A 26,741-nucleotide genomic window follows, 5' to 3' on the forward strand; every position below is an offset into this window, starting at 1 on the left:
AAACACCAATTGAATTATTAATGCATTTTTCTTAGTTGCTGTCATTTATTTAGAAGTTTAAAGAGGTAGATTTTGAAAGACACTCTCAAAGCAGTCAGAACATCAATGAAAGTGCATCAGGAAAAACGCAACATGTAGTAAAAGAAGTATACTGTTTTAAAAATGTTGTAAGAAACTAACAATGAACCCACTGTTTTTGTTCTTTGTGTGCACCCAGTCATGCAGCCCTACCTGCCATGAGCTAAGTCCACTCCACCTTGCAGGATGACTGCTGTCTGCCCCGCTGAGAGCAGTCCGGAGGGGACTGCAGCCGGGGCCAGGGCAGCAGGTTCGAAGGGGTCGGGGCCAGCGGGCACTGCTGGGAGCAGCTCGGTTTCCGGCGGGGAGTCTAACGGAGACTCAGTCGGAGGCTCCGTCGGAGGCACAGCTGTGGTTTCTGGTGGCCAGAGGTACAGCCGCTGGAGCCGCCAGGACAGCTCCGACATCAACACGGACGATGAGGGAGCCACCATCCGCCGTCTCACTCCACTGGAACGGCTGAACCTGGATATGTGCCAGGATGACAGGTAGGGATGAGGAGAGAAAACAGAAATCCCCTTTTTATTTCTTCATTATAAGATTTCAATTGATGTATTTCTCTTTCCTTTTCCCACCTGCCATGCAGTGAAATCCTTTCTGTGGTGGCTCCTCTCTTATTGGTGTAACATCTTCTGTAATGTGGTCACAGGGTCGTCCGCGAGATGACAGTGGGAAGAAGAATTGGCTTCTACAAAATTCGAGGGGAGATCGGTGTTGGAAATTTCTCCCATGTCAAGCTGGGAATTCACGCCCTCACCAAAGGTAAGAAGCTGTATGATATTAATGAAAGGAAACTGTACGACACATGTACAGGGATAATAAAATGCCAGTTGTACATGTTTTTGGAAATTACTACAAAATATCAGTCTTTAAAGATAAAAGATCTCCCATTCGCTCTCGGCTCTGCTCTTCTTCTTAGATTTAAGTGATGGTGAGGCTGATGAGCTGTTTCCATCAGTGGGCTGCAACATTAACAAGTGTGATCTTATGTAGCCATTCACCAACAAGGTGATGTGTGCCGGGTCAGGAGGCTGATTCAGCCACACAGAGACAGACTGTCTGCTGCCCTTGAGCAGATGGATTGATTAGAGATCTTCAGTTTCCTTAGCGACGGCTAAAATTGCTGCATGCTTCATCAAAGGCTAAAGAGAGAGAGGAGAACGAGCGTGTTTAAATGCGTGGGTGTGTGTGTCCTTGCAGGATAATATGTACTTTACTGTATGCTTGTCTGGGCTATGCTTCGTATGTGTGTGTGTGTGTCACTTAGTCCTCCAAAAACAATGTGAGCTGCGATGCATTTTAAATGCTCAGTGAAAGCTATGTCACAGCTGAAAGGGAGTCTAATACCAGCCTGAATAATGTATAACGATGCACAATTAGATATCTCAACACCATTTAGCCCCTTAAGAACTTTTCTGTATTTAGTTACCGGAGGTTTTATTTTATTTATCTTTATGAATCATTAATCAATTGTGTGAGTCTCATACACTGTATGTAAAGTCATTTTGAGCTTTTGCGGTTGTTTGTTTTCCACATTTTTAAAGTTGCACGATGTTTCTTGAACATTTTTAAAATGTGGTGTGTTAAATTTGATTTCCAAAACAAAGTAGCCACAGTAATTCATCTGTCCATTCCCCCTGTCTTATTCGATATTCACTGATTTGACGTTTCATATCTGCTTAGACTTTAGATCACAGCAGTAAAACAGGTTTCCGTCAGCTGGAGCTGAAAGTGAGAGTTTAACCCTGGGAGAACATAATCAGGAAAATTGGTTTCTGGTGGCAGTTAATCCTCCATCAAATTATCTGGAGCAGAGCGTCAGGCCTGGTCACTTCAGGGACAATTCTGCGTTCGCTAGTTGGAACCAGGCCACAATGTTCTATCCTCCAGCTACAGTACATGATTTATCAGAGAGTTTAAATTAAATTAGTCATGATGCACAGCGATAGACACGTTAAAATAAATAAAAGTATGAGGACCTTATCAAAGAAAAATCAATCTGAGATTTCCAGAATAATGTTAATATATTACAAGAAGAAAGTTTTAATTTAATGAGAAAAAGTCTATATTGCAAGAACTAAGAAACCTTTTAATTTAAGGGGGAAAAAGTCTATCACGAGAATTACGAATTAAAATAAAATCTATTTCTTATATTCACCTCCTAAAATGACACAGTCTAAACCTACTACTTTACTCTCATAAAAAAAAATGTTGCCCACAATATTAAGGCCTTATCTACAAAACCAGTATTTGTTCCCCTTTTTTTCAATATGACCTTATTTCTGGTATAAACTGTATTTTTCTGCATGATTGGAGTGATACACTTTCTCTGTAGAAATCTGATATTAAGGTTTCACTGATTTTTTCCTGCTCCGTCTCCAGACAAGGTGGCCATAAAGATCCTGGACAAAACCAAGCTGGATCAGAAGACCCAGAGGCTGCTGTCCAGAGAGATCTCAAGCATGGAGAAACTGCACCATCCCAACATCATACGCCTCTATGAGGTTCCACTCACACACTCTCCTCTTGATTTGGCTACCATTAGCTGATCACAAGGGGCTTTCTCAGTGATCCCAACATGTTGCCGACATCCAGTTTTCATCTGTGTAGTGCATTCTGACAGGACATCTCTTCCCTCTTCAGGTGGTGGAGACGTTGACACGGCTACACTTGGTGATGGAGTATGCAGGAGGAGGGGAGCTCTACACCAAAATAACCACGGAAGGGAAACTTTCTGACTCTGATGGCAGGATTATCTTTGCTCAGATCCTCTCTGCTGTTCAACACATGGTCAGAACATAGGAGTTTATATTGAATATTAAGGAAACCTCATCTCAATCTGTATGTTATCTTTGTAAGATTTAACTACATCTCAAAACTGTATGTCAATGTAACATGGACCATTTAGATTTTTGTATCTGATCATTGATTGTATTATAAAGATGCTCGACATGACAACTCCTCCCAATTTAAGCTAATTCGTCACTATTGCCACCTGGTTGCTGGCTGCATTTTAGATAATAAACTCCAACGCCTCCATGTTAGCGGATTGGACCTGGACCAAAGTACGATATATTTTTTTCTCAAAGATACCTGTAATATTAGGTAGTTCTTACTACATTGATGTATGTTTATTTTTCAGGTAAATTGGGTTCTCATGAGTTATATACGATTGGGGTGGAACGTCATGATTGACAGCTGAGACTGACTCGCAGTCATTGATCTCAGTTTTTAATTTTTCTCCCACAGCACGAGAGCAACATCATCCACCGTGACCTGAAGGCAGAGAACGTCTTCTACACCGGCAGCTCGTGTGTCAAGGTGGGGGACTTTGGCTTCAGCACGCTGAGCCGCCGGGATGAGACACTAAACACGTTCTGCGGCTCTCCGCCTTACGCTGCGCCTGAGCTCTTTCGAGACGAGCATTACGTCGGCATCTTTGTAGACGTCTGGGCCCTCGGTGTGATGCTCTTCTTTATGATGACGGGCGCCATGCCTTTCAGGGCGGAGACGGTGGCCAAACTGAAGCGATGCATCCTGGAGGGGGCCTACATCCTGCCCTCCTGGGTGCCAGAGGCGTGCCAGAGACTGATCAGAGGGATCCTTCAACCCATTCCATCTGACCGCTGCAAGGTGGAGCAGATGATGGGCTGTGAGTGGCTCCTCCCTGTGGACTTCCCGCGGTCGATGGAGCCCTTTAAACTGGACCCGTCCTACCTTGCAGAGGGAGATCCACCTGAACTCGGGGAGGAGGAGATGGAGGTAAAGGCAGCACTGGAGACACTGGGAATCACCTCAGAACACATTCTCAACAACCAGGGGAAGGACTGCAGGAGCTCCATCACCGGGGTCTACCGGATCCTGCTGCACCGTGCTCACAAGAGGCGGGCTGTTCACAGCGTGCCTGCAGCCGCAAAGGTTGTCGGACCAACTAAGACAAGTAAAAAGGAGCGACTAAAAGTGTACCGTAATTTACGGCACACGTCTAAACTCTGCGTGATTCTGTGAAATAAATGCTCTGCTCCACTCTGAAAAGTCATTGACTTAACGCCTCGTTTCCACCAAGTTTTAATTGCATGTCCATAACTACGTGTCTTTTATGGATTCTGCCCCCTAGTGGTCATTTTTTGACGGTGGTGGAGCCATGGGAGAGTACGGAAGCGTATTGCATTCACTTAAAAAAAAAAAAAAAAAGCCTTGGGTAAAAAAAAATAAATAAAAAAGTTCGAAAAACAGGAATGTTTTTCGAACTTTTTTATTTTCTGTTTTTGCGAGATAAAAATCCTGTTTTTCTGGGTTTCTTAATCCTGCCTGAAGCTCTCGCATGCATGGAGTATGGTTGCTGCTGCATCAGCCTGACCCTGCAACAGACTAATGTAGCCGAGCGGTTTGTTCTATTATACTGTCAGGAGGCCTCAGCCGAAAGAGGACACGAGAGATGGTTATTGAATCGGGACATCACACTCGTTTATTTTCCCTCACACTTTTCTCTATCGATAGAACCCCTTTCCGTTAGAACCCCTTTCAAAACAAGAGTCCCAACCACAAACCTGCTTATAACAGGAACTACACATCAATCTTCTATAATAAAGCAACTAACGGGACAAAAATAAAAACTATCCTCTACCTATCTGTAGCATATCCCCCGAAATATGGTCGAGACTTTCAACTAATGTTTTCAGGTTTATTTGACGCTATGTCTATGGACGCTATACGTCACTTTCAAAATAAAAGCATTGAAAAAAATTTGAGCGAAAAACAGGATTTTTATCTCAGAAAACAGGAAAAGAAAAAAGTTCGAAAAACAGGAAAAAAAAAGTTCGAAAAACAGGAAAAATTATGTTTTTCGAACTTTTTTTTTTTTTTTTTACCCAGAGCTTTTTTATATTTTTTTTAACTGAATGCAATACGCTCCCGTAGGAGAGGGCTGATTTTACTTTACTATACTTTCAAAATGCTGAATAAAGAAAGTTGTTATGTTGATTGTATTGCTATCAATATATCTATTGATATATTCAAATAATTAATTATATATTAATGTATAATATATAGATAATATATTATCTATATAATATATATACAAATTATCAGTGTGTTAAACTGGCTGATCATGGTAATATTCAATCTTTCAGATTAACTGAATTGAATGAAATAGCCTTTTAGCTAAATATTTTTGATTCCAATTTACAGTGCATACGATTTGTCCAACATCGACAACCAAACGTACATGGAACATGGGAGTTTCACTACACAATCCAGATCAAGGAAGTTACCATAGAAAAGAATACACTTCAGGTCGATGTGGATATGGACACTGAGCTATGTGGAAACGAGGCGTTATAGTCTTGGTTGAGCCTGCATGGACTTCATTAGAAATCAGAAGTGCTTTTCAGTCCAGCATTTTAAGGCACATTGAAATATCACGGTATATAACCCTACTCTGCTCCTGAAATCTGGGATTTCTTACTTTAGTATCTCTCTTATAGTTAGTAAAATTAGTCTCTGTGAGAATGCTGCCACCATTGAATTATTATCGTCTCTTTTTTTGACATGGACCTATTCCTCATGAGATTTGGGAATGTGAGGAAATTCGATTTAAGGACACATAACCAGGATTAGATGACATACATAACTTTGATTTGGGTTGTGCAGGTCAGATAGTCGTAGCCCACATTTCTTACTTATTGACTCAAAGTAGCAAGAAAAGATTCAGAAATTCAAATTCTGATGAGGCGATGAGTGGTGAGGCACATGAAATAGGTTTTTATTGTTGACTTGCACTTTTCTTCAAATGCCTTAGTTTCTATGATGCTATGAAATCAGACGGACTTGTTTCATTTCATTTTTTTCCCCTGTGGCTTGAAAAAGTCAAGACATGACATGAAGCTAAAAATATAAAACAACATACAAAAGTTATTAGTTGGCAAAATTCTTTTTCAGTTTTGAATCATTAAGACTATTTCAGTACGTATTTCAGTTGTGTTTTGTTTTTTTTATCATTTGATGCCATGTCCATGCTCATGTGTTGATTAAAATACTTTAAAAATTGAAATGCCTCAGATTTCTGTTCTCTTTTTGTCTCTAGCACGCGCACACACGCACACACACACACGCACACACTCGTGGGAGATGGGATACAGATTTTTGACACTTGAAGTTCAACCTGTTTTAAGGACACAGAAATCAAAGTGTTTTAAATCATCCACATGTGATTTTGAACTTTAAGAAAAACATTCTCCCTCCTTATGTTGATATTTTTAACACTTACAAAAGCAAGGATCCATATATTTATCTGACATTGAGTATAGATAATAATTATTATAATAATAAGTGTGATCATTGTTTTGATTATTGTGATTGTGATGATTATTATTAGTAGTAGATGATGATTATATAAACTAACGTCAATAAATACATCCATGCTAGGGAAGGAAGCAGGCCAATCATCGCTGCACTACATTTCCCAGAAGCCTTTTAAAGCGTTCACGTACAGACATCCGGCTTGACGCGATGACGCATTTTTTGCCTCGTTGGAAGGTGGTTTTGCAGGAAGCGCCGTGACAGCAGCCGAGGGGAAGAAGCACCACACACTCCGAGACACCAGTCAGTCGATGGTTTCCAGTCTCCTGTCGCTGAACGGTAAGAGGAACCACTCATCGAACGTTAGGTGTGTTTAATGTTTTTAAAAGTGTGTTTTAAAGGGACGGGGGGCCACGCCCTCTTTCCACACAGATCCTCACAGGATTATTGAGACGCTGGGGCCTAACCACGCCTCCTCCTGTCAGCCTGTCAACTCAATAATGTGCTTATCTTTTATCTTTACATCTTGTTAAATGAGATTTAAAAACAGCTTGTATATGCTGTAAGAGCTGCTGCTACCAATAGGGTCTTTCCGTGTGTCTCACCGTGGACATGCTGCAGGACAACTGTCTTCCTGCAGGACAATAGAGACACAAGACACCGAGCTGCCTCCGTGTGTTTGTTGCTTTTTCTTGTTTCTGTGCAACAGACTCAACATGGATCCAGTCGTTTCCTGCTTTTAAACTCGAGATCCGCCGCGTTATTTGTTTTGACTTCGTGTATCTGTGACAAAGACGTGGGGGCGGGGCCCACTATGAGATGAGGTCATGGTGTCCGCGTGGCGATGATGCAATGTGAGGTTGTTTACATGGCACTTTGCTCGACGTGTTATTAAACCTCTGACAGCGGAAGTGTCATCTGCCACACTTAAGATAGCAGGGAGGCAAAGGTCATTGAACGCCTCACGGTCCAAACAGCACCAGCTCTCATCCACATGTACCTGCAGGCTCTAGTTATATATATATATATTTACCTGCATACCTTCATAAAGTTACATTATATTGTATACTATTGTGAATTACTATACATCTTTTTTAAGTTGTATTATATATCAAATATTGTGGTTTTAGTTTTTTATGGTGATTTTATATTTGTACTATTCTGTACCATATCTGCCTGTGTGTGTACAAACAGTCTAATCTGCACATGAATGGATACATCTATCTCAACATTATTGTTATACTAGTGCACAAATACAGTTTTACATCCTGTGCCACTGCACTTTACTTAAGTACATTTCTATACATACAATATTTCTGTGATGAGAGATGTTTAGTATGTGCATAGTCTTTTTTTTTCACTAGGTCATACTGACTTGTCTGTGAATTTCCCCGTTGTTGGATCAATAATGTTTCATCTTATCTTGTCTTATCTAACATCAGATTCATTTCTTTGACTTGACTTTATCTAATATGAGTGTGTTATAGCATTTCGGGTTCTTTGATTTTTTAACAATGTTTAGTCACAGCTGAGGTTGATAATTGGAGCTAGTGATAAGCTGTCACATGGTAGTCTCTGGAGTTATTCAACTTTCATTTCAGTCAGCTACAACTGTTAATTTGCATCCTTTTAACTGTGGGGCTGTAACTAATGATTGTTTCCAATATCAAACTGTGGTTTGTTTTCCATCTCGTTTTGGTTTGAGAAAACACGATACAACAAAATATTTAAAAATTGAATTAGGAAAACATAGTCGAATAAAAATTTCTCCAGAATACGTTCATTTTATTCACTTTCTAATTTTCTGCAAATTTTGGTAAGAATTTGAGTATGTTAAAGCCCTCAAAAAGCCAATTAATTTGCCTGAAAAAAAAGAATAATCCTTACAATTTCAATAGGGCCTCTCATTGTCTCCTACTGTTTGGTGTTATGTCTGTCAAAGGCTCCTATTGGTAAAATAGATTGATAAAATATTGAATAGATGACTTATCATGTTGAACTTAATGTAAATGCTGCTCTGTGTACTACAGATGTCAGTCATTAAGGATCTTCCAGAAATGGATGGAGCAGACCTGCTGGGGCTTCTGTTCCAAGATGGAGAGGACGAATCTACTGAGCCCTTCTTTCCTTATGGGAACGGGCTCATCGAATCCTGGCTGTCTGAACAAGATGTAAGAACACTTTCACAGAAAAGATGCATAAACGTAGGATGAAGTTAGCTGGATATAACTGTAATTAGGAGCTCACCTGTTGTGTGTGTCAGAATTAAATACTGTTTTTGGTCCCTCAGATGCTGACAGGTATGGACACTGAAGACTTTCTGTCCAGCTTGTTGGAGGAAGAAGACAACAAGGGGACCATCGGTCCCTCTCATTCTCCCCTGGGCAGTGACAGCGGCATTTCTGATGACAGCAGCACTGTACCTGGAAACACCAACCTTCTGGGATGCCCGAGTCCCCACAGCAGCGATAGTGATGTTGTGCCCAGCCCAAGTTACTCTCAGCCCAGTCCAGTGCCCTCGGACCCTGCCCTGGTCCCTGGAGAGGTGCACACAGAGAGCCCGGAGGCCCTAACAGTCCAGTCAGATCACTGCTACTCTCTGCTGCAGGGCGAGGGGAAGGACATGGATGCCCTGCAGAGTGTGAGGGCAGAGAGGCCAGATACAGATGTCTTCATTGATCTGGGTAAGTGGACCATAAAAAAACAAAATTCATCTCATTAATGTAAATCCCCTAAGGAAACCTGGATTAGGGATTTAGAGATTTTGTGGGGGGTGATGTAATAAATGAAGACACTTAACTTGAGGTAGCAGATCCCAAAAGATCCAAATCGTTTATTTGAAATGTTCTTTCTTCTGGCAGACGACCTGGTGACCGAGGAAATGGACATGGAGGAGGACATCACCAGCGAGCTGCCCTGCACTTTGTCCATAGAGGACTCAACAGAGGATTCCATGGTGCTCAACACAGACGAGGTCAGTTTCTCTCACTATTTGAGCCAGATTAAAAATAATATTTTAACCTAAAGAAAGTATCATGCAACTTTTTTAAACTTTTATAGTTGCTTCAACATCATTTTGAGGGAGAATAGTGTCTTGTTTTTCACACACAAAACGACTTTACTTCTCAAACTGGAGCCCCGGACATAATTAATCCCCATGTGTGGCAGCAGATGGCGCCATTGCTCAGAGAAAGTTACATAGCTTTGCTTCAATGCCACACATACCGGTGTTTTGTATATTCCTGATTTTTGATGCCTGCCACAAATGGGGCAGAAACGTATGCACAGCTTCTTTTCTTTTGCAAATGGTTGTTTTCTCCCTTCAGTTTCAGTTCGAAGACATTGTTCTCACTGAGGAGGAGAAGCGGCTTCTGGCGAAAGAGGGAGCCTCCCTCCCCTCACACATGCCTCTCACCAAGGTAACGGATGCACTTCATGTCTCTTTTCCCACTGAGCTGATGTATTGTCGTATGCCTTTTATCGTTTGAACATACATGATTGTTTCTGTTTCTGCATTTCTCCCCTCACACCCTGCATTTGCTAAATAAATATAAACAATTGATTTAGTCTTTTTCTATGGCTTAGCTGCAAAAGGCAACACACGTTGTCATCTTTCATGTCACAACATTCTGCTGAGAGCCTCCTCCTCTCTGTGTCACAGGCAGAGGAGAGGACCTTAAAGAGGGTCAGGAGGAAGATCCGCAACAAGCAGTCTGCTCAGGAGAGCCGCAAGAAGAAGAAGGTGTATGTCGATGGACTGGAAAACAGGTGAGATGAGGTTTTCTGCAAATCAGGAATTATTTCCTAAATATTAAAACATAGATGCATACACTTCTACATCTGATCTTAAGATGGTGTCAAATATTCCTCTGAGCTTTCAGTATATTCTCCTGTACTGTTACACGCCAGGGACCCATTCTTTTTTACATTTAATAATCACTTGAGGACAATATGAAGGCCTTTCTAAATATTTACTTTGGGAAGTATTTAAAGTAGAAGCAAGTAACAGTTTTCCCTGACTTGTTCCTTTTGACCATAGCATAGATTTGTCATATGTCTTCATTTTACAAGTAAATTATAAAAGGATCAAATAAAGGCTAGAAATCCTGACTGTTGAATATGTGCCTCCCGCAGGGTTGCCATCTGTACTGCACACAACCTGGAATTACAGAAGAAAGTCCAAATGCTCCACAAACAGAACGTGTAAGTACAGATTGAGATATTTCGTCTTTATTCATTTTAAATAATAAAAATCGAGTGTTTCTGTCGACAGCTGTGACATTAGATGTCTCTTGGTTCTTGCAGCTCTTTGATAGAACAACTGAGGAAGCTTCAGTCCATCGTGAAGATGTCCACTATGAAGGCCAGCACTACCAGCACCTGTGTTATGGTAAGTTTGTGGACATTATTCATTTCCATCTTGTCACTTGTTTCATTGTTCTCAAACTAAATGTTGATTTCTCTGTATTGCTGCTGTATTTCTTCCTCACTTCCTCGTGTGGTTTGCCTTCCAGGTTTTCCTGCTCTCTTTCTGTCTCATCATCTTCCCGTCAGTCAATCCGTTCGGTGGGAACACAGCAGAGAAGGAGATCTACACACCCACATCTGGTAAGTTACATCAGAATAAAAACTTTTGTTATTCAACCCTTCTTACCATGACGTTTGCTCCAAATGAAGTGTTGTTTTATCTCATGTGTAACCCAGGATTCATGAATCTTGTTGGCTCAGCTTTGTTAATAATCTCTCTTTGTTTATTGCAGTTATCTCCCGAACCCTGCGCTCCGTTCCACAAGAAAGCACAGACGCCCTCTCCTACCTCGAGCCTGAAGAGGATGTGCCCCCCTTCGTGCCCCAGGCGGAGGTGGACAACGTGAAAGCCATCTTTGCCATGAGTCAGAAGAACCACACCCCTGACTACCAAAGGGTGGAGCAAACCGACTCGGAGACCAGCGTCAACAGCAACTCCTCGGCAGACTTCCCCGCCCCTGCTCAGGCCACAGAGATGAAGCCTGGTCCTGCTGGAGGATTAGGGTCTTTACAGGAAGGAGCCATTGACGCGGTCATTCCGTCCACCGATGCAAATGATAACTGGATAGATCGGAACCCGCCATCTGTCATAATACAGCAGCACCGCTCTGATGAGATGTAGTTGGGGGATATTTATCATATCCAGCAGAGGAAGCCATACTCCTAATGATTTGGATGGAAGAGGGAATCTTATACTTACAAAAAGGAGGAAGGGGGAAAATACATTAATCATAAAGACCTAGGATCAGTCTGTCCGTCCCTACTTTTCCCCTCTAACCGCCTTCTCGTGTACTACTGTTACTTTGATTGCACTTTGTTCTGATTCTCTACCAATGATAAAACAGGAGAGAGATTCCCGTGTTCCAACAATTTAAACTACCTGAGGAATAAGTGACGCAGCAGATCTGTATTGCTGGAGGCTTCTTGCTAAACACAGAGGCCTCACGTTAGTCTACAAACCAGTGGTGACGGCCAAAATTTGTGAATTTGTCAGCAGCACACCAAAAAAATGTATAATGAAGCGGCAGAAGCTTATTCAAAAGGAGCATTGCTTGATTCTTTTAATCATTCAACACGAAGGGTGCGTGAATCTGATCTGTTCCACTAGCTCTTAGCGTGCGCTGCTCGATAATAATCCTGCCATCGTATTAGTCGTGAACATCCATTGCTTCAGAATCAGCCGGGCTGTTTGTTTCTCATGAAGCTTGGTCACCATATTGCTTAAAGCCATCGCAGGACATTTAGAAGACTTGTGAAGTTTGTTAGTGTTTCCCTTGTAACAAGGGTATCATGCACCTTTAGAAATTTGGAATGCCTATTTTTATTATTTTTTACATTCATGTACAGTAATTCAAGAGAAATGTTGTCTTTAAATTGTAGACACTGAACCGTTTGACCTCTTAACCCCAGTCCGCCCCTACAATCTCCTGTTTTACATCAAAGTACACCTCTTACATTTTATGAACCTATCTGAAATATGATGACCTGTTCTGTCAGTGAGGCATTTTTGTCATTTTCTGTGTATTTATATCTTCGGTTACTGTCAGTGGTAAATGGAATCTAAAAAGTATTGGAACTCCTTTTTTTTTTAGTCGAGGTTGAGATTTTAAATGTTGCTCATGTTGAACAAATGCACTGACATTTGACGGTTAAAGAATGGAATGTAAATAAGCTTCATTGATTGTCGCTCTTCTGTACATTTGAACTCATTATGTATAAACATGTCTGGACATCTATGATAATAATAATAAACTTTTTATATATCAGAATGACTCTGTGGTTTTATTGATCAGCACTCGGCCTGTGGGTTGTTCCTCTTGCAAGTCTGCTCTGAAATTAGAAACTACAAAAGGTTAAAGACTTTTGAGCTCAACAGCACAACACTTGTTCAAAAATAAATCAGATTTATGTCTTGATGAGGAAATACATCTTCAATAGTCCGGCTGTGCTACCGTCCTGGGAGAGAGATACTCCACTTGTCTCTCCCTGAAGTTAAAAGTCTTTGGGGGATTTTTTCCTCACCCTAGTCGAAGGACAGAGGATGTTGCACCTTGTAGATGGTCGAGCCCTATGAGGCAAACTGTGATTGGTCGCTTTACAAATAATTTTTGGGATTAATGGATACAGTGCTATTTGCAACAGGAAAATTAGTTCTTACAATCAAACTACAAACCCACAGTTCTAGTCAATGCAAAGAAACTAGTTTAATTTAACCATCTATAAGTTATTAGCTAACCTGGAATTTCCCCCTCATTCTCATAGATACTTTGATGATTGCATTGTTAACTTGTAAAAGTCCCAAAACTTCCAGACAAAAACGGATTCATGCCATTTCATTTCTTTAACTCGCATATGACAATAAACTTCCCATTACATGTTACGTAAATCTACCTGTGTGGTTAACAATGAGGTGTTCTGGGTATTATCTCTGTATTACAGGCTAGTTAAATTCATCTATTCTTAATTCTGCAAAATTTGATTTTTTTTAGTTTTTTCACTTGAATTCACTTTGTATTCCCATTGCTCGCAAACAACCCTTGTGTGGCCGCAGACGTCCGCTCAGCTGTGGGGGAATAACAGCGAACACGGACCTGGACGGTGACTCATGTGTGACGGTGGAATCATGAGTCACGAGCTTTACAGACATGTTCCGACTCGTTCACCAGTGGGGGAAAGGTCGCTCCTTACATCACCAGCAGGTGGCGCCGCTAGTCCAGGTTTCTGATACTGAGGGCTTCACTCTGAGCAGGTGATCAGCATCTTACAGCCTCGTGCGAGGTGGGGTTAAAGGTCAAGTCGTCAACACGTGGGCACCTTCACTTGCCCTCAGGCAAATGTCACCGTGGTTCATTATTTTACTCATCGTCAGGGGGCTGCAAAGAAAACAACGTTCAGCCGAAACAAATTCCAGTAAGAAGAAGGGCCACTTTGTAGGTCTGTGTTTGAAGTGCAAAATGGTACACAACTTTTGATGAGGTTTTATAATTTGTTTTCCAAATTGCAATTGATCAGGTCAACCCTGAATTATTTGTATTATTCTACAGCAGGCACGGATTTCAAGTTAGGACAAGACTGGTGTGTGAACAGTCTTTGGAATCTGTATGATGATGATGAATATAAACGTCTACAGTTCATCTGATAAGATACAATGTCATGATACGACCACTTGCATAGGTACAGATGGGGGGGAGACGCACATCTGTCCGGCATCTGCTGTAGGACAGTGAATGGAAGTGCATGGGGTAACACACACACACACACACACACACACACACACACACACACACACACACACACACAGAGGGACAGACACATGAACACAGAGAAAGAGAGAGAGAGAGAAAGACGCACACACACACACACACACACACACGCACGCACGCACGCACGCACGCACACACACACACACACACACACACACACACACACACACACACACACACACACACACACACACACACACACACACACACACACACACACACACACACACTCTCTTCATGAATGGGCTGGGGTGGGTGGCAGGTGGAGGACGTTGACTATTGTTGTGACACAAAGTCCCTCTTGTCTTTTTTTTCTCTTGCTGGAGGAGAAACGACGCGCCTCAAGACAAACTGGCAATTAAAGCATCCTTTTCAATGGATTAAGTGGCGTGTGCCGGCCACAAGCTGTTTTGGTCTCTCTCACACACACACAAACACACACACACAAACACACACACACACACACACACACCTCCTCAGACACACTTCGCCCTCACCAAATCCCAAGTGGCCATGTCTGGGTCAGGCGTTACGGGCCGTCAGTTCTGTAACTCTCCCGGGGGGGCACCACGTTGGGGAACAGGCTGGCAGAGCGCAGGTGTGCAGGTGAGCCACCAACAAGCCGGTTAACCAGGAGCTGAGACTTCAGGGAATGTTTGGATGAGCTATAAATATCCCGGCAGTGATTCCCCAAAGCTGCTCGGGGAAGTCCAGGCTTGGAAACGATGCTTCCAGACTTCCTCATGGATTCATTTTCCCTCTGCTGTTTGTTATATATAGATGCATCGTTTTTGTCGTGTACTCATGTGCATATTCAGTTCCATGATCCTTTTGTAGCTGGTGTGAAATGTATTGGTCTGTTATGCCCCCTGCTTTTATAACAGTTATACAACCTGCAAACAGAGGGCAGGCTTCCTGGCAGCCAGTTCTCTGGGGAGGAGGTAAACAAGGTGGAAAAACCTCAAGCCCCAAATCCGCCTGGAATCATGATACAATCAATCCCATGAAATCATTATACGTGACGTGAAATGCTTTACATGTATAACTGGTATAATTGGCTATACATAATGTGATTTTACATAATGTGCTACCACTACTTGCACATCTTCTGTATGATGTACACCAACTATATCAAATCATATAACATTTTTCCACTCATGTCTTTCTTATCGTGAATTTCCCCGAATCATATACTTTTTATATTTATGTTTTATTGAATAATATTGTGAATTTATACTTTTGTATTTATGTATGTACGCATCTTTATATACTTGCACTACAAACAATATAGTATTTCTGGGTTAAGGTATACTCTACCATGATGAATCTACCATAGCATAACATTTTATACTAATATTCTTTATGTTTACCATACCTGCCTATATACTGTATATGCATACAGTATATATATGGATACGTGTATTTATATATATATATATATATCCATACACAATCATCTTGTGCCTTTGCACTTTACTCAAGTACATTTCTCCACAAACAATATTTCCATGGTAACCGGTGCATGTTGTACTTTTTTTTATTATTCATTTATTTTTTATAATATTGCTCTTTTATTCTCTTGTCTACCTTATTCCTCTTTCATTTAAAAAAAATGTGTATCTTACAGGATGATTGCAGCATCAGTGGGCACAAGCTGTTATAGTGTCACTATTTGCAATGACTGTACAAATACACAGTGAATGAGGACTTTTAGTTTTTGTACATGGTGATGTTGGATGTTGACAATGCAGAATCGACCGTGGAGGTGGGTGGAGGACGTGGGAGGGGGTTTCTTGGATTCTCTTGTAATCTCTCCCCACGTGGGGTTGTCAACAAGCCCCCGGTGGTGGATCTGCCCCGAGGGGACTTTTGCTTTTCCTCTAAGAACCCCCCGGCCGCAGCCAGCCAATGGCAGCAGGCGCGAGCAGGAAGAGCCCGCCCCTTGCCGAGAAACAACGCGCAGCGGCTATAAAAGCTCCCACAGGCTGATCCCGGCTCAGAATAACACGACACAGAGACTTTAACGCACACGCAGCAGACCAGCTCTCATTCTACTCTCCGATCGCACTTGGATTATTTCTAACTATGACTCTGGAAGAGATCCGCGGACAAGAGAACGCAATGGATAACGCAGATAGGTGAGTGTTTTACGCACAAGGAGCACTTTACGCACGGGTTTATTTGCCTGAACTTTCTGGGATTGAAGCTTTAAATGTGTGAATGTGCAAATGCGCAGTGTTCTGATGGTGCATGTCTTTTCTTTCTGAAGGGTGCAAAGTGCAGGCGCAGCGCTGGAGGAGCTGCTCATCTCCGCCAAGAAGCAGGACTACCTCACAGTGGGAGTCTACGAGTCCGCCAAAGTCATGAATGTGTAAGTCCAAATTAACGAGTTTGACTCCTTGTCCCACTTTTTCATATCAACACCGTGTATGAGGATTGAAGGGGAAATGATGTGTTTTCTAACCCCGCTGCTCCTCCTCTTGTTCCCCGCAGTGATCCGGACAGCGTGGCGTTCTGCGTGCTCGCCACGGATGAGGAGTACGAGTGTGACATCGCTCTGCAGATCCACTTCACCCTCATCCAGGCCTTCTGCTTCGACAACGACATCAACGTGGTGCGAGTCATCGACATCGCTCGCCTGGCCGACCTCGTGGGCGCCGACGGCACCGGAGAGCCCAAGGACGCGCACTGCATCCTTGTCACGGTACGTTCCCGGCAGTGGGAGCACCCCCCCACCCACACACACACACACACACACAAACACACACACTGAGAGAGAGAGTCATCAAGCAACCTGGCAGCCAGTGATTCATGCAGGCATCACTCCTCTGTCTGAGTTTTCCTGTGCGCACGCTGCCAGGGTTGCTTCATGTCTGCATAGCTGGATGTCTGGCTGAGTGTTGTCTGACTTCAAAATAGCTCATCCCCTTTCCTTTTGTTTTTTCCATTCCAGAGCCCCAGTGCAAACCCGTGGAAAGACCCCGCTCTGGACAAGCTGGGCCACTTCTGCGAGGAGAGCCGCAGCGCGTACGACTGGGTGCCCACCATCACCCTCCCAGAGCGCTGAAGTGACACCCCACTGACATGCTTCACCTGATGATGCAGATAAGAAAGTCAAGGAGCTGAGCCTCAGCTGATGGGCGACAAAAGCCTTCCTGCCTCACTTTTTCTGGGGGATGAAGAGGCTGTGGTTGCAGACCCTCCCACAACCAGCACCCCTGCCAGAGTGCACCCTTGCAGACCAGTCTGGGTCGGGGCACGTTGGTTCTGGATTATACCCTGAGGACGGGGGTGCGAGTTCAGGCGGCAGCCGTGGACCAGGTGTTAGTGGACCGAGAGGTTGATGGACACTGAGAAGGAGTTGGATTGTACTGCACTGAGCAGGAAAAGAGGATGAGCGGTGACTCAGGTGCTGCCCTGAATCACAAGTTGATGGGGAAGTGAGCAGAGAAAGTCACAGAGAAGGAGACTGTAAGAAATGGACTCATGGAAGTTTGGAGCCTGCAGTGAATCTCATCCGAGAGGAAAGCGGAAGATGCTGGTCCTCAAGATGGTTTCTGGAAGTGTCTCAAAGGACTTGCACAGCTATCGGGATGTTCTTGGAATAAGCAGAGACTCTGTTTGTGAATCCTGATTTCAGCAGTGTCTGTACCTGGGACACTTTTAATAACGGACTATTGTTTTTACTTTGAAATATGCAGACGAAACCGATGCAATGTTAAATTTGAATTGTACTTCACTTTTGATGTTTTGTGAATAAACACATGGAATCAATATCATCCTCTCTTGTCAGAAGTGTTATTTCTCCTTTCCAGTGAAGCCTCACAGCAGAGCATGTCAGCAGGTCTAAAGTTAGCTAAGATGCAGCCGAGCGTGGGAAGTTGCAGCAGCTAGCACAGACGTAGACGTTTCAGGAAGTGCTGCCTGATATGGGCAAGGAAAGAGTGAAGGGTGGGTGGCAACTGGAGAGTGAAGATGAAATGGGTAACTCTTTAGAAATAGACTAAATAGATAAAAAGGAAGAGTTATAAGAAAATGATTCTTGTGACATGTGTTGTTTCCAGGCACTGACCTTTCACAACTCAGAGGCAGCTGCCTTTTTGCGCCAACTTTCACAATCACTGCTGCCAGAATTGAGGCCGAGACAGGGGGGGGCGACTTGCAGGAAAGAGCTTTCTTTTGTTTTCTCTGCACTGGCAGCTGGGGGTAGATGTGTGTTTGCCATTGTTTAGTTCTAGGTTTGTGCATTCAAGTGGAAAGGGGAGGCTGTATTGTATTAATAACCTACTTTTGCTCAACTGTAGAACACTTGAGGTTGGACGTTACATATCAGAGCTGGGAAAGGTTGCCTGTTATAAATCCTGCAAAGGCTTAAAAGTGCATGCAAACCATCAGGCACAAGTTATGCATTTTGAATTCCTGCAGACATGTGCGCACTCAAGCACGTGCGCTCAGGCTATAGAATGTGGACTGGAATAGAGGCTAAGCTGCAGCGGAATGATGGTCAGACGGATATTCAGCGGCAGGTAAGGGGAAGTGTTGCGAGTGTTGTGGTCGGCTGTGAGCTGAAGCTGACAGTAAAGGCAGCCCACATCAAAGGAAACTCAGACTTCACAGGAAGCTGTCTCGATTTTCTTGGCAGCGCCTCGGTCTCCAGCCAACCGACTGGTCATCCCCCTGCATGTGTGAACACACTCACAGCGTAAGCAGGCACCTGTATATGCACATTTTTTACACACATGAATGCTCACAACCACACATGCACAAGAAAAGGAGGTGTCCCTCTGTGCCGGGACTGCTGCTCAGTGTTCTAAGAACAGAGGAAGCTTTACTCAGGATTACAACAAAGTAGTAGGGGAGTTGCAACAAAGGGACTTTCCATGAGCATTCTAATCTGCACTAGTAGGCAATGAGACATCAATGCAATATCAGGAAAATGTCTTGTAAAAATCACCAGTAAATTTCCCTGCCAGCTCAGGGGGAAGGTTAGAGCACAACACAATAAAGATGTGCACAATGCATACAACAGGGCATTTGAAGGAGTTTGTCTATGACAAACAAAGAGCAGCAACGGAAGTGACCATTGTGTCCAAGCGGCTGCGTCTCAGGGGACAGAGAGATCGTCGACTAACCAGAAGGTCAGTGGTTCGATCCCCAGTTTCCTCCATTAAGTGTGCTGAAGCATCCTATAAATATAAATATATTAATATAATATAAATATTGAAGCCCAAATTGCCCCTGACTGATGTGTTGACAGTGTGTGGTAAAGAATGCACTTTATGAATGTGTGTAAAAATGAGTGAATGTCAAAACTGGACTGTAAAACACTTTGAGTGGTCTTCAAGACGAGAAAAGAGATATATAAATAATTAAAAACAGACCCTTTACCATGATATTGATGCGTTCGGGGTAAAAATAATCAATGCCCTCAACAAAGAGAGTTATATAAATACTGAGTGTTATATTGTGTGTTTTGAATAAACAAAGAAGAGATAGATAAGATTGGAATTAATTCCTCTGTTTTATCAACTGTAAGTCCTTGACCTACTTTGGATGAAAGTTACATTACTGGTCTTTGTGAGTGGCCAGGTTCTTCTTTGTGCTTCTTTCTACAGCAGCAATTCATACAGTCTCTATTCCAGACTAAAAACAGCAACATCTCTGTTTTTATACCATTTTCCTTTTGGCTAAAGGTGAATGTGGGCCAGCAGAGAGGGAAAAAATACACTCAGGCAAAGGACTCAGTGGTTCTGCCGCTGATGAAATACTATAGACGTACAAAACATATTTTCCCCGCGTTGGCTGTGGTGCCAAAGCCTGAAGCAACAGTCCAGACTGTCGAGACAGGCTGACTGTCTGCACGAGGTCTGAGCCAGAGATCTAGCGCTTCGATAGACAGGGAGGGAGGGAGCAAGACCAGACACATGTGCTGTGACTGAGAAACATTAGTGTTCTCAACCGTGGCGCAGAAAGATGGTAAACATCAGGAAGCAGCTTATACGCCTGAACACAAGCCAGACTGCTGTTTTCCTCTATTTCACATGAGCCATAACACAGAGATTCAGTGTAAATACAAACCCCAAAATGTACTCTGGTGATTAAAAGGGGATCAGTTTACATTCACAGGGAGAAAATTAGACAGTTTGTGAAACACGCTTACTCATCCTCCTGCTGAGAGTTAAATGGAAGGATCAATACAAATGCTCATAACTGTCCGATCAATAAGAAACTGAAACCTGCAGCCACTCAGCTTAGTTTAGCATTAAGACTGGGCACAAGGAGGAACAGCCAGCCCGGTGCTCTCCAAGGCCATAAATTCCCCCTAAAGTACCACAAATGTTCACTAATTTACTTGGTGCATTTCTGCTTAATCCAGAACAAACACCAATGAGTAAAAGCAAGTTGTGGTTTTACAAAGGGGGTTATGTGTGGAAGTGTTTCTTGGCTGGGGCTCAGAGACTTCCTGGATCCTGCAAATGGTTGGCTGGCAACCTCACAGTGATGCCAGAACTCCAGGTGTTGGCCCGAGCTTAATAACTAATGGGCAGATAGAAGAGGTCGTATCAATCTTCTCATCTTACACTCAGCAAGCAAGTGAGAGAGCTTATTTTCCAATATTTTGGGAAAAACTAAATTTCAAGTTGTATTTACGAACAGAATGGCACTCAGTAGAGCGCAGTCCCCTTGACTTAAATCAGTCTGCAACAAAGTTCACATACTAGTAGAAAGATATCAGTTCCCAACTAACATACATGGTTTTTATTCAAATGGGGAAAATGTTTAAGAAAGGGGACCAAATCCTGGATCCACACCAAAATGTAATAGTTTTTTCCTTGACCAAGGTCCCTTCCTTCCACCAAGTTTCGTAGAAATCCGTCCATTTATCTTTGTGTAATCTTGGTCACAAACAAACAAACAAACGGAGACAGATGAAAACATGACCTCTTTGGCAGCGAATATTTAGCGACTGAAATCAAAAGACTGTAACGTTTTCTGACAATATTTTCATCGATTGTCTACTGAGGCATATTTCTATGAAAACTTCACGCTAAATCCAAAATCTTCAAAAGTTGTTCCTTCAACACTGACTCTTTTCCGTTTGTTTGTAACAAAGATCACTGGTCCTTCTACTGGATATGACTGAGAAACAAGAAAGTGACAAACCTGTATGACAAATGTATATGCTATATGGAAATTCTAATGCTACTGTGATAATGTGCTAATATTTATGATCAATACAACTTAGTTAATCATTCTGTAATCTGGTTTTTACCTTTTTCTCATCTGTTACATCTTGTAATGTTGCATTTCTACTGTAATGCTGTGATCTTCAAATTACTTTTAATTGTTTTCTATTGTTTACCTTCGATTTTTGTCAAGCACCTTGTAACTCTGCTTTGAAAGTTGCTCTATACATAAAGTTGATTATTATTAGCCTCACTCAATAGGTCAAGTACACACTGTTAATATCACGGATGCTTGTCCTGTGATATCATAACACAATGTGGTGCTGGAGTCTGAATGGTGGGAGTTACAGATCAGGAAACCCAAGGATTCCCAGACTTGTGGTTGGACTGTAAATGCTAAATGCTTCATAGGAACTTTTGGTAGCGTGATCCGCCCTTTTCCAGAGCCCTTACTTTCATTGGAAGCTGTGGTCCCATCTTCCCATTCCCTTCTCCTTCTCACTTACAGTAACCACAGCAAGATGAGATTACACGATGAGCTGGCAGGCAGCCTCCCCTCTCACCCCACCCAGCTCCGAGCCTCTCTCTCTCCCTCTCTCTCGCCATCTCTTTCTTTCTCTCGCGTGGCCAGATTGGTAGCATGAGCTCATGGCCCAGCTGGCCCTGGCAGGCTGTAGAGATAGATAGATGGATGGATGGATGGATGGATGGTGTTGGGTGTCTCTAATCTAAGTATGTGTCACTCACTCGAGAAATGAGCTGTGCACGAGCTGCTGCCGCTGCTGCTGCTGCTGCTGTTGCTCAACTCGCGGTGAGCTCACCCCTCAGAGGCTGCGCGGTGAGCCAGCACAATATGCAACTTTCGGAACTTCTCAGATTTACTGTGAAGGGAAATATCTCATCGCTGCCGGGGGCCATCACACACAAGCACACTGAGGCGGCTGTTTGTGAAGAGTCTGTCAGTGTGACCTGACACGGGTGGTTTCTGAGTTGGGCTGGGGTTGAGTTGATCTGAGGTAGCTGCAAATGCTGAGGAGTACACATGTACACACACCCTCACACGCATGTACACACACACACACACACACACACACCTGGGCACCTGGGATGACTGCACCACACCGAGAGGGATGAGATCACATGATCCAAACCTCTTAGTTCAGAAGTAATGATCGCGGTTGTCTTGTTGCAAAGCCTATAATCAAATGGAGTTAAACAGCTGTGTGAGACAAGCAGAGAACGACCCAGTAAAAACAAACACACATTTCACACACAACAAACACACACATACACACACACACACACACACACACACACACACACACACACACACACACACACACACACACTCTCCAACACACACTTATACACAAACACCTGACCTAAATTGTACTGATCTACTGTGTATGCTTGAGGGGGGGGGGGGGGTGCGGTTAGTGTGACACACACGCAGCAGGTCACAGCGGATGGGGTCATGACACCAACTCAACTGCTGTTAATGTGATATACCAGCCTCGGTCCTCTGGTCAATACCAATGAGACAATGGTCTTAAATATAGACCATCAGCCCGGCAGAGAGACTGATGTTAAATTTGGAAGATAATCCGTCGACTATTTTTGCAGGATCCTGTCGTTTGGATGTTTGTTTTTCAAATGACTGCAGAAAATTGCCCTGGGATTGCATCAGGGTGTTTGTTCAGCAGCAGCAGAATGGATCGACTGGATGAAATGCGGGATTTCTGGGTGCAATGTCTCTACTATCGGCATCCACATAGATTATATGCTGATGCCCTTTATTGACTTTTTATAACATGAAACTCAGTGTCACTCAGCCACAGCAGTTTATGAACAACGTATTATACAAGCCATGATAGCATTGACCTTATGTAAACCTCAACAGCTAAACTTAGGTTGCATGATCCTGGCAACAGACATCTAACCTGATCCAACCTCCTGGTAGTTCACATAAAGTGAACAGCATCACATGCAAGATGCAAAATACTTGAAAACAAGAGAGCGTAAACATGTGACAGGAATGTGATCCAAGTCCACCAGCAGGGATGTGCATTGATTGAATTACACTGGGGCTTGGGTCTCGTGTCCTTACAACATGCAATGTGCTAAGTGTAAAGTACAAAGGCTATTTCAGGGCAACAGCTCAGAGAGTCTGCGTCTTGACGGCTCACCTGGCTCCTTCCAACCCAGCAGAGAGCAGAGGAGGAAAAAGGAGAAGATGAAAATAGCAAAGCAGCCAGATATAACGCAAAATACCTTAAAATAGATCTACTCTGGCTGAATTGGTATTTAATGAACGGAAAATTTGCATGTTATTTCTCACTCAAACTCTTCCCTCCCGCCCCCCCAACCCTGTCTGTGTCTGCATTCTGTGCATATTTCCAGCTTTTTCCGTGGCTGCCGTTCTGGCTGGGGTGCGGCGGGGCTAAGTGATTTGCCAAATATGGAGAGCAGCCTGTAACTTTGGCCGGGCCGACACATTACTGACATAGCTGAACTTATCCGTCCAATAGCACATGTACACGAAGACATGCAAGGAACCCCCCCACACCCTTGCATAGCCTGCAATCCTCGAGTGGACAGCAGCAGACCAGAGGGGACGGCTATAATAGAAACCCAGGCCGGAGGAGGAGGAGGAGAGAAGCAGCCGTCCACACAGACACATGATGGACATGTACAAATAAAACATAGACTGAAGTAAACTGTGCAATGAATGATGGACTCGCTGCTCCCTCCTGGAATCCAGACGCAGAGGGCAGACGGGACGACGAGGTTGATTCAAGGATAGACACAGAGGGTGTAAAGAGAAAGAGACAGGATCGCATGGATGGTTTACATTCCAAATTCCATTGTGCTGATGTGAAAGACTATTTAAGGTTGAAACCAAGTAGGGGCGTAAAGAGCAACACTCATATCCGTAGGGACTGTTACATCCGAGGTATGCACACATGTGTTTTGCATACACAGGGAACGAGTTTGGTAGGATCTGGATTCTGTGCATGCAAAGTGGTCATCAAAAAGAAAAGGAGAAATACTGAGCCCTGTGTTCTCATGGTGTTTTTTTTGTACATGAATTGAAAAGGCAGCCTAGAGAGAGAGAGAGAGAGAGAGAGCCTGTGAGACAGAGCGAGCAGGGTAAACAGGGTGACAGCCAGACTGCCTCTGTCCTCTCAGCGCACGTGCTAATTAGACCAGAGCCTGAGCAGGGTGCACGAGAGTGTGGATGAGTGAAGGAAAGCAGAAGATGAAGGGAGCAGAAGAGGTGAACAAAACAGATAGAGAAGCGAAGAGGAGGATCCCAGATGAAGGCCTTGTTTGCTTGAGCTTGTGCCGTCACTGGATTACAGGTCAGGGTTACGAGGGGAGCGAGGATGCAGCTCCCCACGTCAGCCCCTTTTCTCTCATGCACAAACAAGTTTATCAGAATGAGTGTGCACCTGGGTGTGTGTGTGTGTGTGTGTGAATGAGTAATTGCAGGTTATGAATACTCTCAATGTGTTCTCATACTCACACGAATACTGTGCAAGTCAAAGAAAGGAAAGACAAAGAAAAAGCGTGCAGTGGTAACTCCAGCATGTGAGTTAAACATTAAGTTGGGCACAACATGTCTTCAGTTTCCGTGCACACATGTTGCGGCTTATATGTTTTCTTGGGAGTTGAATGTTGAACGACTTCGGACTTCCATAATAACGTGAGCGCTGGACTGACCACGTATCTTATCTCCCGGTGCCTCTACTACAACATCAGGATCCGAACCCAGATCCACAGATCAAAACAAACAGCAGCTGGCTGCCGTGTTCACACTCTCTGCTTTTCACTGCCAGCTGCAGAGTGGAACAATGAGACTTCACACAGTTCATAAACATTCATTATGCAGGATTTTTTTTCTTCTTTTTCTTACAAAAACACAGAGGTGGATTCATGAGCAAAAACACAGAGAAGTGTCTTTCATGCACGAGGGAGCATTTCAAAGTTTGAACGCTGTAGCCGTGTGATGTGCTGCATTTCAATTTGAAATCCCTCCCAGAGGAATGGTACGGAATGTGCTATTAGAATTTTGCATAGGGTGTAAAAAAAGGAGAGCGCATGTTTTTCAAGGACTTTTCAAGGGAGTGATGCAATTGCCCCTCTTCCTTGCACTCTCAGTGCAACATACCATACTTAACCTAGTAACACACTGAGGCTGCATGGCAACAGCGGCACCACACGTCCCTCCTCTTCTCCCACTGAGCCTGCTCATCTGCATCTCCCTGTGAAATCATAAAACGGAAAAGCTTTTTACATCTAAACAAGATCCCGTGTTTGGGGCCCGACGCATCATCACTGATGAAAAACAAAAACAAGCTCTTTTTGTTTTTGCCACTGTTACTTAATCTGCAGGGATGGAGGGGAGAGAGGGGAGGGGCTGTGCTCCGAGGCTCAGGCAGCGGCCAATCAGAGTGCAGGATTACCCAGAGGCAGGCGTAAACAGGAGCTGTTGCTGTTGGTAACAGAAATCTGATTGGTTCCCTCACAGTTGTTGCTCAATGGGATAGGTGTGTGAGTGTGAGGGTATTTTTATCACAGTTATGAATGTGTTGTTATGTTCTAATAATCACCTTATTGTTCTCCACCTCCCTTATGTTTTTACTTACTGAGAGGGACTTAATGGGCCGGCATCTGGGTTCATAGCGTAGTAGAAAAGCTCTGACCTGTTTTGATCCAGTCAGATGCTGCATCTCCTGAACTTGGGTTACCTCTAGCTGGTGGCCTGGAGAGGAGAGGTCGTATTGCGATATCTGGGGCGCAGAGGTAAACAAACACACCCATCCACACACACACACACACACACGCACACATGGCAGACTGGACATCCCGTAAAATGACTGGGGTGGGGGGGGGACAGGTCACTGACACCGCTGTTGTGCATCAAGCTCCTGCGCCTGCTTTCTCACGGTGACATCAGCCTGTTGTTGTTATTGGTCGCAGCTCACCTTTTAAATATGCAGAATATCACATCTAATATAATTATGCAGAATGTCACACACACACACATCACAGCCTGTCTTCTAATCTCAGACGTGATGATTCCATGACACAGCGTCACACGGACAACACGCTCACAAAGGAAATGGAAATAACATGCAACGCAGGAGGTCAGCCGCCGTGTCCACACAGTCACGCTCTGTTTACCCCAGAGTCAGGTGGAGCACACACTGTGCCGCACATGCCGGCTTTGTTTACATGCGGTTCCTTCCTAAAAGGGGCGGGGCCAAACACCCGGCATTCCCGTGTTGCTTTGGAAACAGGGCTCTCACGGCAGCCAATGGGAGGGCGGGGATTATGACATGTGTGTTTGTGAATTAATCAAACAGTGGTATCTATCCGGCAG

The 26,741-nt window shown here is 43.6% G+C and overlaps 3 protein-coding genes across 3 annotated transcripts; all 3 read left to right on the top strand.

Moving 5' to 3' along the window:
* The first annotated feature begins 264 nt into the window (after positions 1–264).
* On the top strand, positions 265–4,086 carry nim1ka (NIM1 serine/threonine protein kinase a). Its single transcript, XM_061072270.1, has 5 exons — positions 265–566; positions 728–840; positions 2,461–2,582; positions 2,722–2,868; positions 3,328–4,086. The coding sequence occupies exons 1-5, from the start codon at positions 265–267 to the stop codon at positions 4,084–4,086; spliced, it is 1,443 nt and encodes a 480-aa protein (XP_060928253.1).
* A 2,527-nt stretch (positions 4,087–6,613) lies between these two features.
* creb3l3l (cAMP responsive element binding protein 3-like 3 like) lies at positions 6,614–12,674 on the top strand. Its single transcript, XM_061070838.1, has 10 exons — positions 6,614–6,717; positions 8,409–8,549; positions 8,669–9,062; positions 9,240–9,352; positions 9,705–9,797; positions 10,040–10,146; positions 10,513–10,581; positions 10,684–10,768; positions 10,893–10,986; positions 11,139–12,674. The coding sequence occupies exons 2-10, from the start codon at positions 8,409–8,411 to the stop codon at positions 11,525–11,527; spliced, it is 1,485 nt and encodes a 494-aa protein (XP_060926821.1). The 5' UTR covers positions 6,614–6,717; the 3' UTR covers positions 11,528–12,674.
* A 3,480-nt stretch (positions 12,675–16,154) lies between these two features.
* gadd45ga (growth arrest and DNA-damage-inducible, gamma a) lies at positions 16,155–17,947 on the top strand. Its single transcript, XM_061071030.1, has 4 exons — positions 16,155–16,306; positions 16,438–16,539; positions 16,662–16,872; positions 17,122–17,947. Exons 1-4 carry the CDS (start codon positions 16,254–16,256, stop codon positions 17,233–17,235), a joined length of 480 nt encoding a protein of 159 aa, XP_060927013.1. The 5' UTR covers positions 16,155–16,253; the 3' UTR covers positions 17,236–17,947.
* Positions 17,948–26,741: the final 8,794 nt, after the last annotated feature.

Source organism: Limanda limanda, chromosome 5 (genome assembly GCF_963576545.1).
Source record: "Limanda limanda chromosome 5, fLimLim1.1, whole genome shotgun sequence".
Taxonomy (NCBI): Eukaryota; Metazoa; Chordata; class Actinopteri; order Pleuronectiformes; family Pleuronectidae; genus Limanda; species Limanda limanda.

Excerpts from the sequence above, each read along its gene's own strand:
- gadd45ga (XM_061071030.1), top strand. The coding sequence starts at position 16,254 with ATGACTCTGGAAGAGATCCGCGGACAAGAGAACGCAATGGATAACGCA. Across the intron at positions 16,307-16,437 it reads GCAATGGATAACGCAGATAG|GGTGCAAAGTGCAGGCGCAG; the intron begins GTGAGTGTTTTA and ends TTCTTTCTGAAG. Across the intron at positions 16,873-17,121 it reads CGCACTGCATCCTTGTCACG|AGCCCCAGTGCAAACCCGTG; the intron begins GTACGTTCCCGG and ends TTTCCATTCCAG.
- nim1ka (XM_061072270.1), top strand. The coding sequence starts at position 265 with ATGACTGCTGTCTGCCCCGCTGAGAGCAGTCCGGAGGGGACTGCAGCC. Across the intron at positions 841-2,460 it reads AATTCACGCCCTCACCAAAG|ACAAGGTGGCCATAAAGATC; the intron begins GTAAGAAGCTGT and ends CTCCGTCTCCAG. Across the intron at positions 2,583-2,721 it reads ACATCATACGCCTCTATGAG|GTGGTGGAGACGTTGACACG; the intron begins GTTCCACTCACA and ends TTCCCTCTTCAG.
- creb3l3l (XM_061070838.1), top strand. The coding sequence starts at position 8,409 with ATGTCAGTCATTAAGGATCTTCCAGAAATGGATGGAGCAGACCTGCTG. Across the intron at positions 8,550-8,668 it reads CCTGGCTGTCTGAACAAGAT|ATGCTGACAGGTATGGACAC; the intron begins GTAAGAACACTT and ends TTGGTCCCTCAG. Across the intron at positions 9,063-9,239 it reads AGATGTCTTCATTGATCTGG|ACGACCTGGTGACCGAGGAA; the intron begins GTAAGTGGACCA and ends TTCTTCTGGCAG.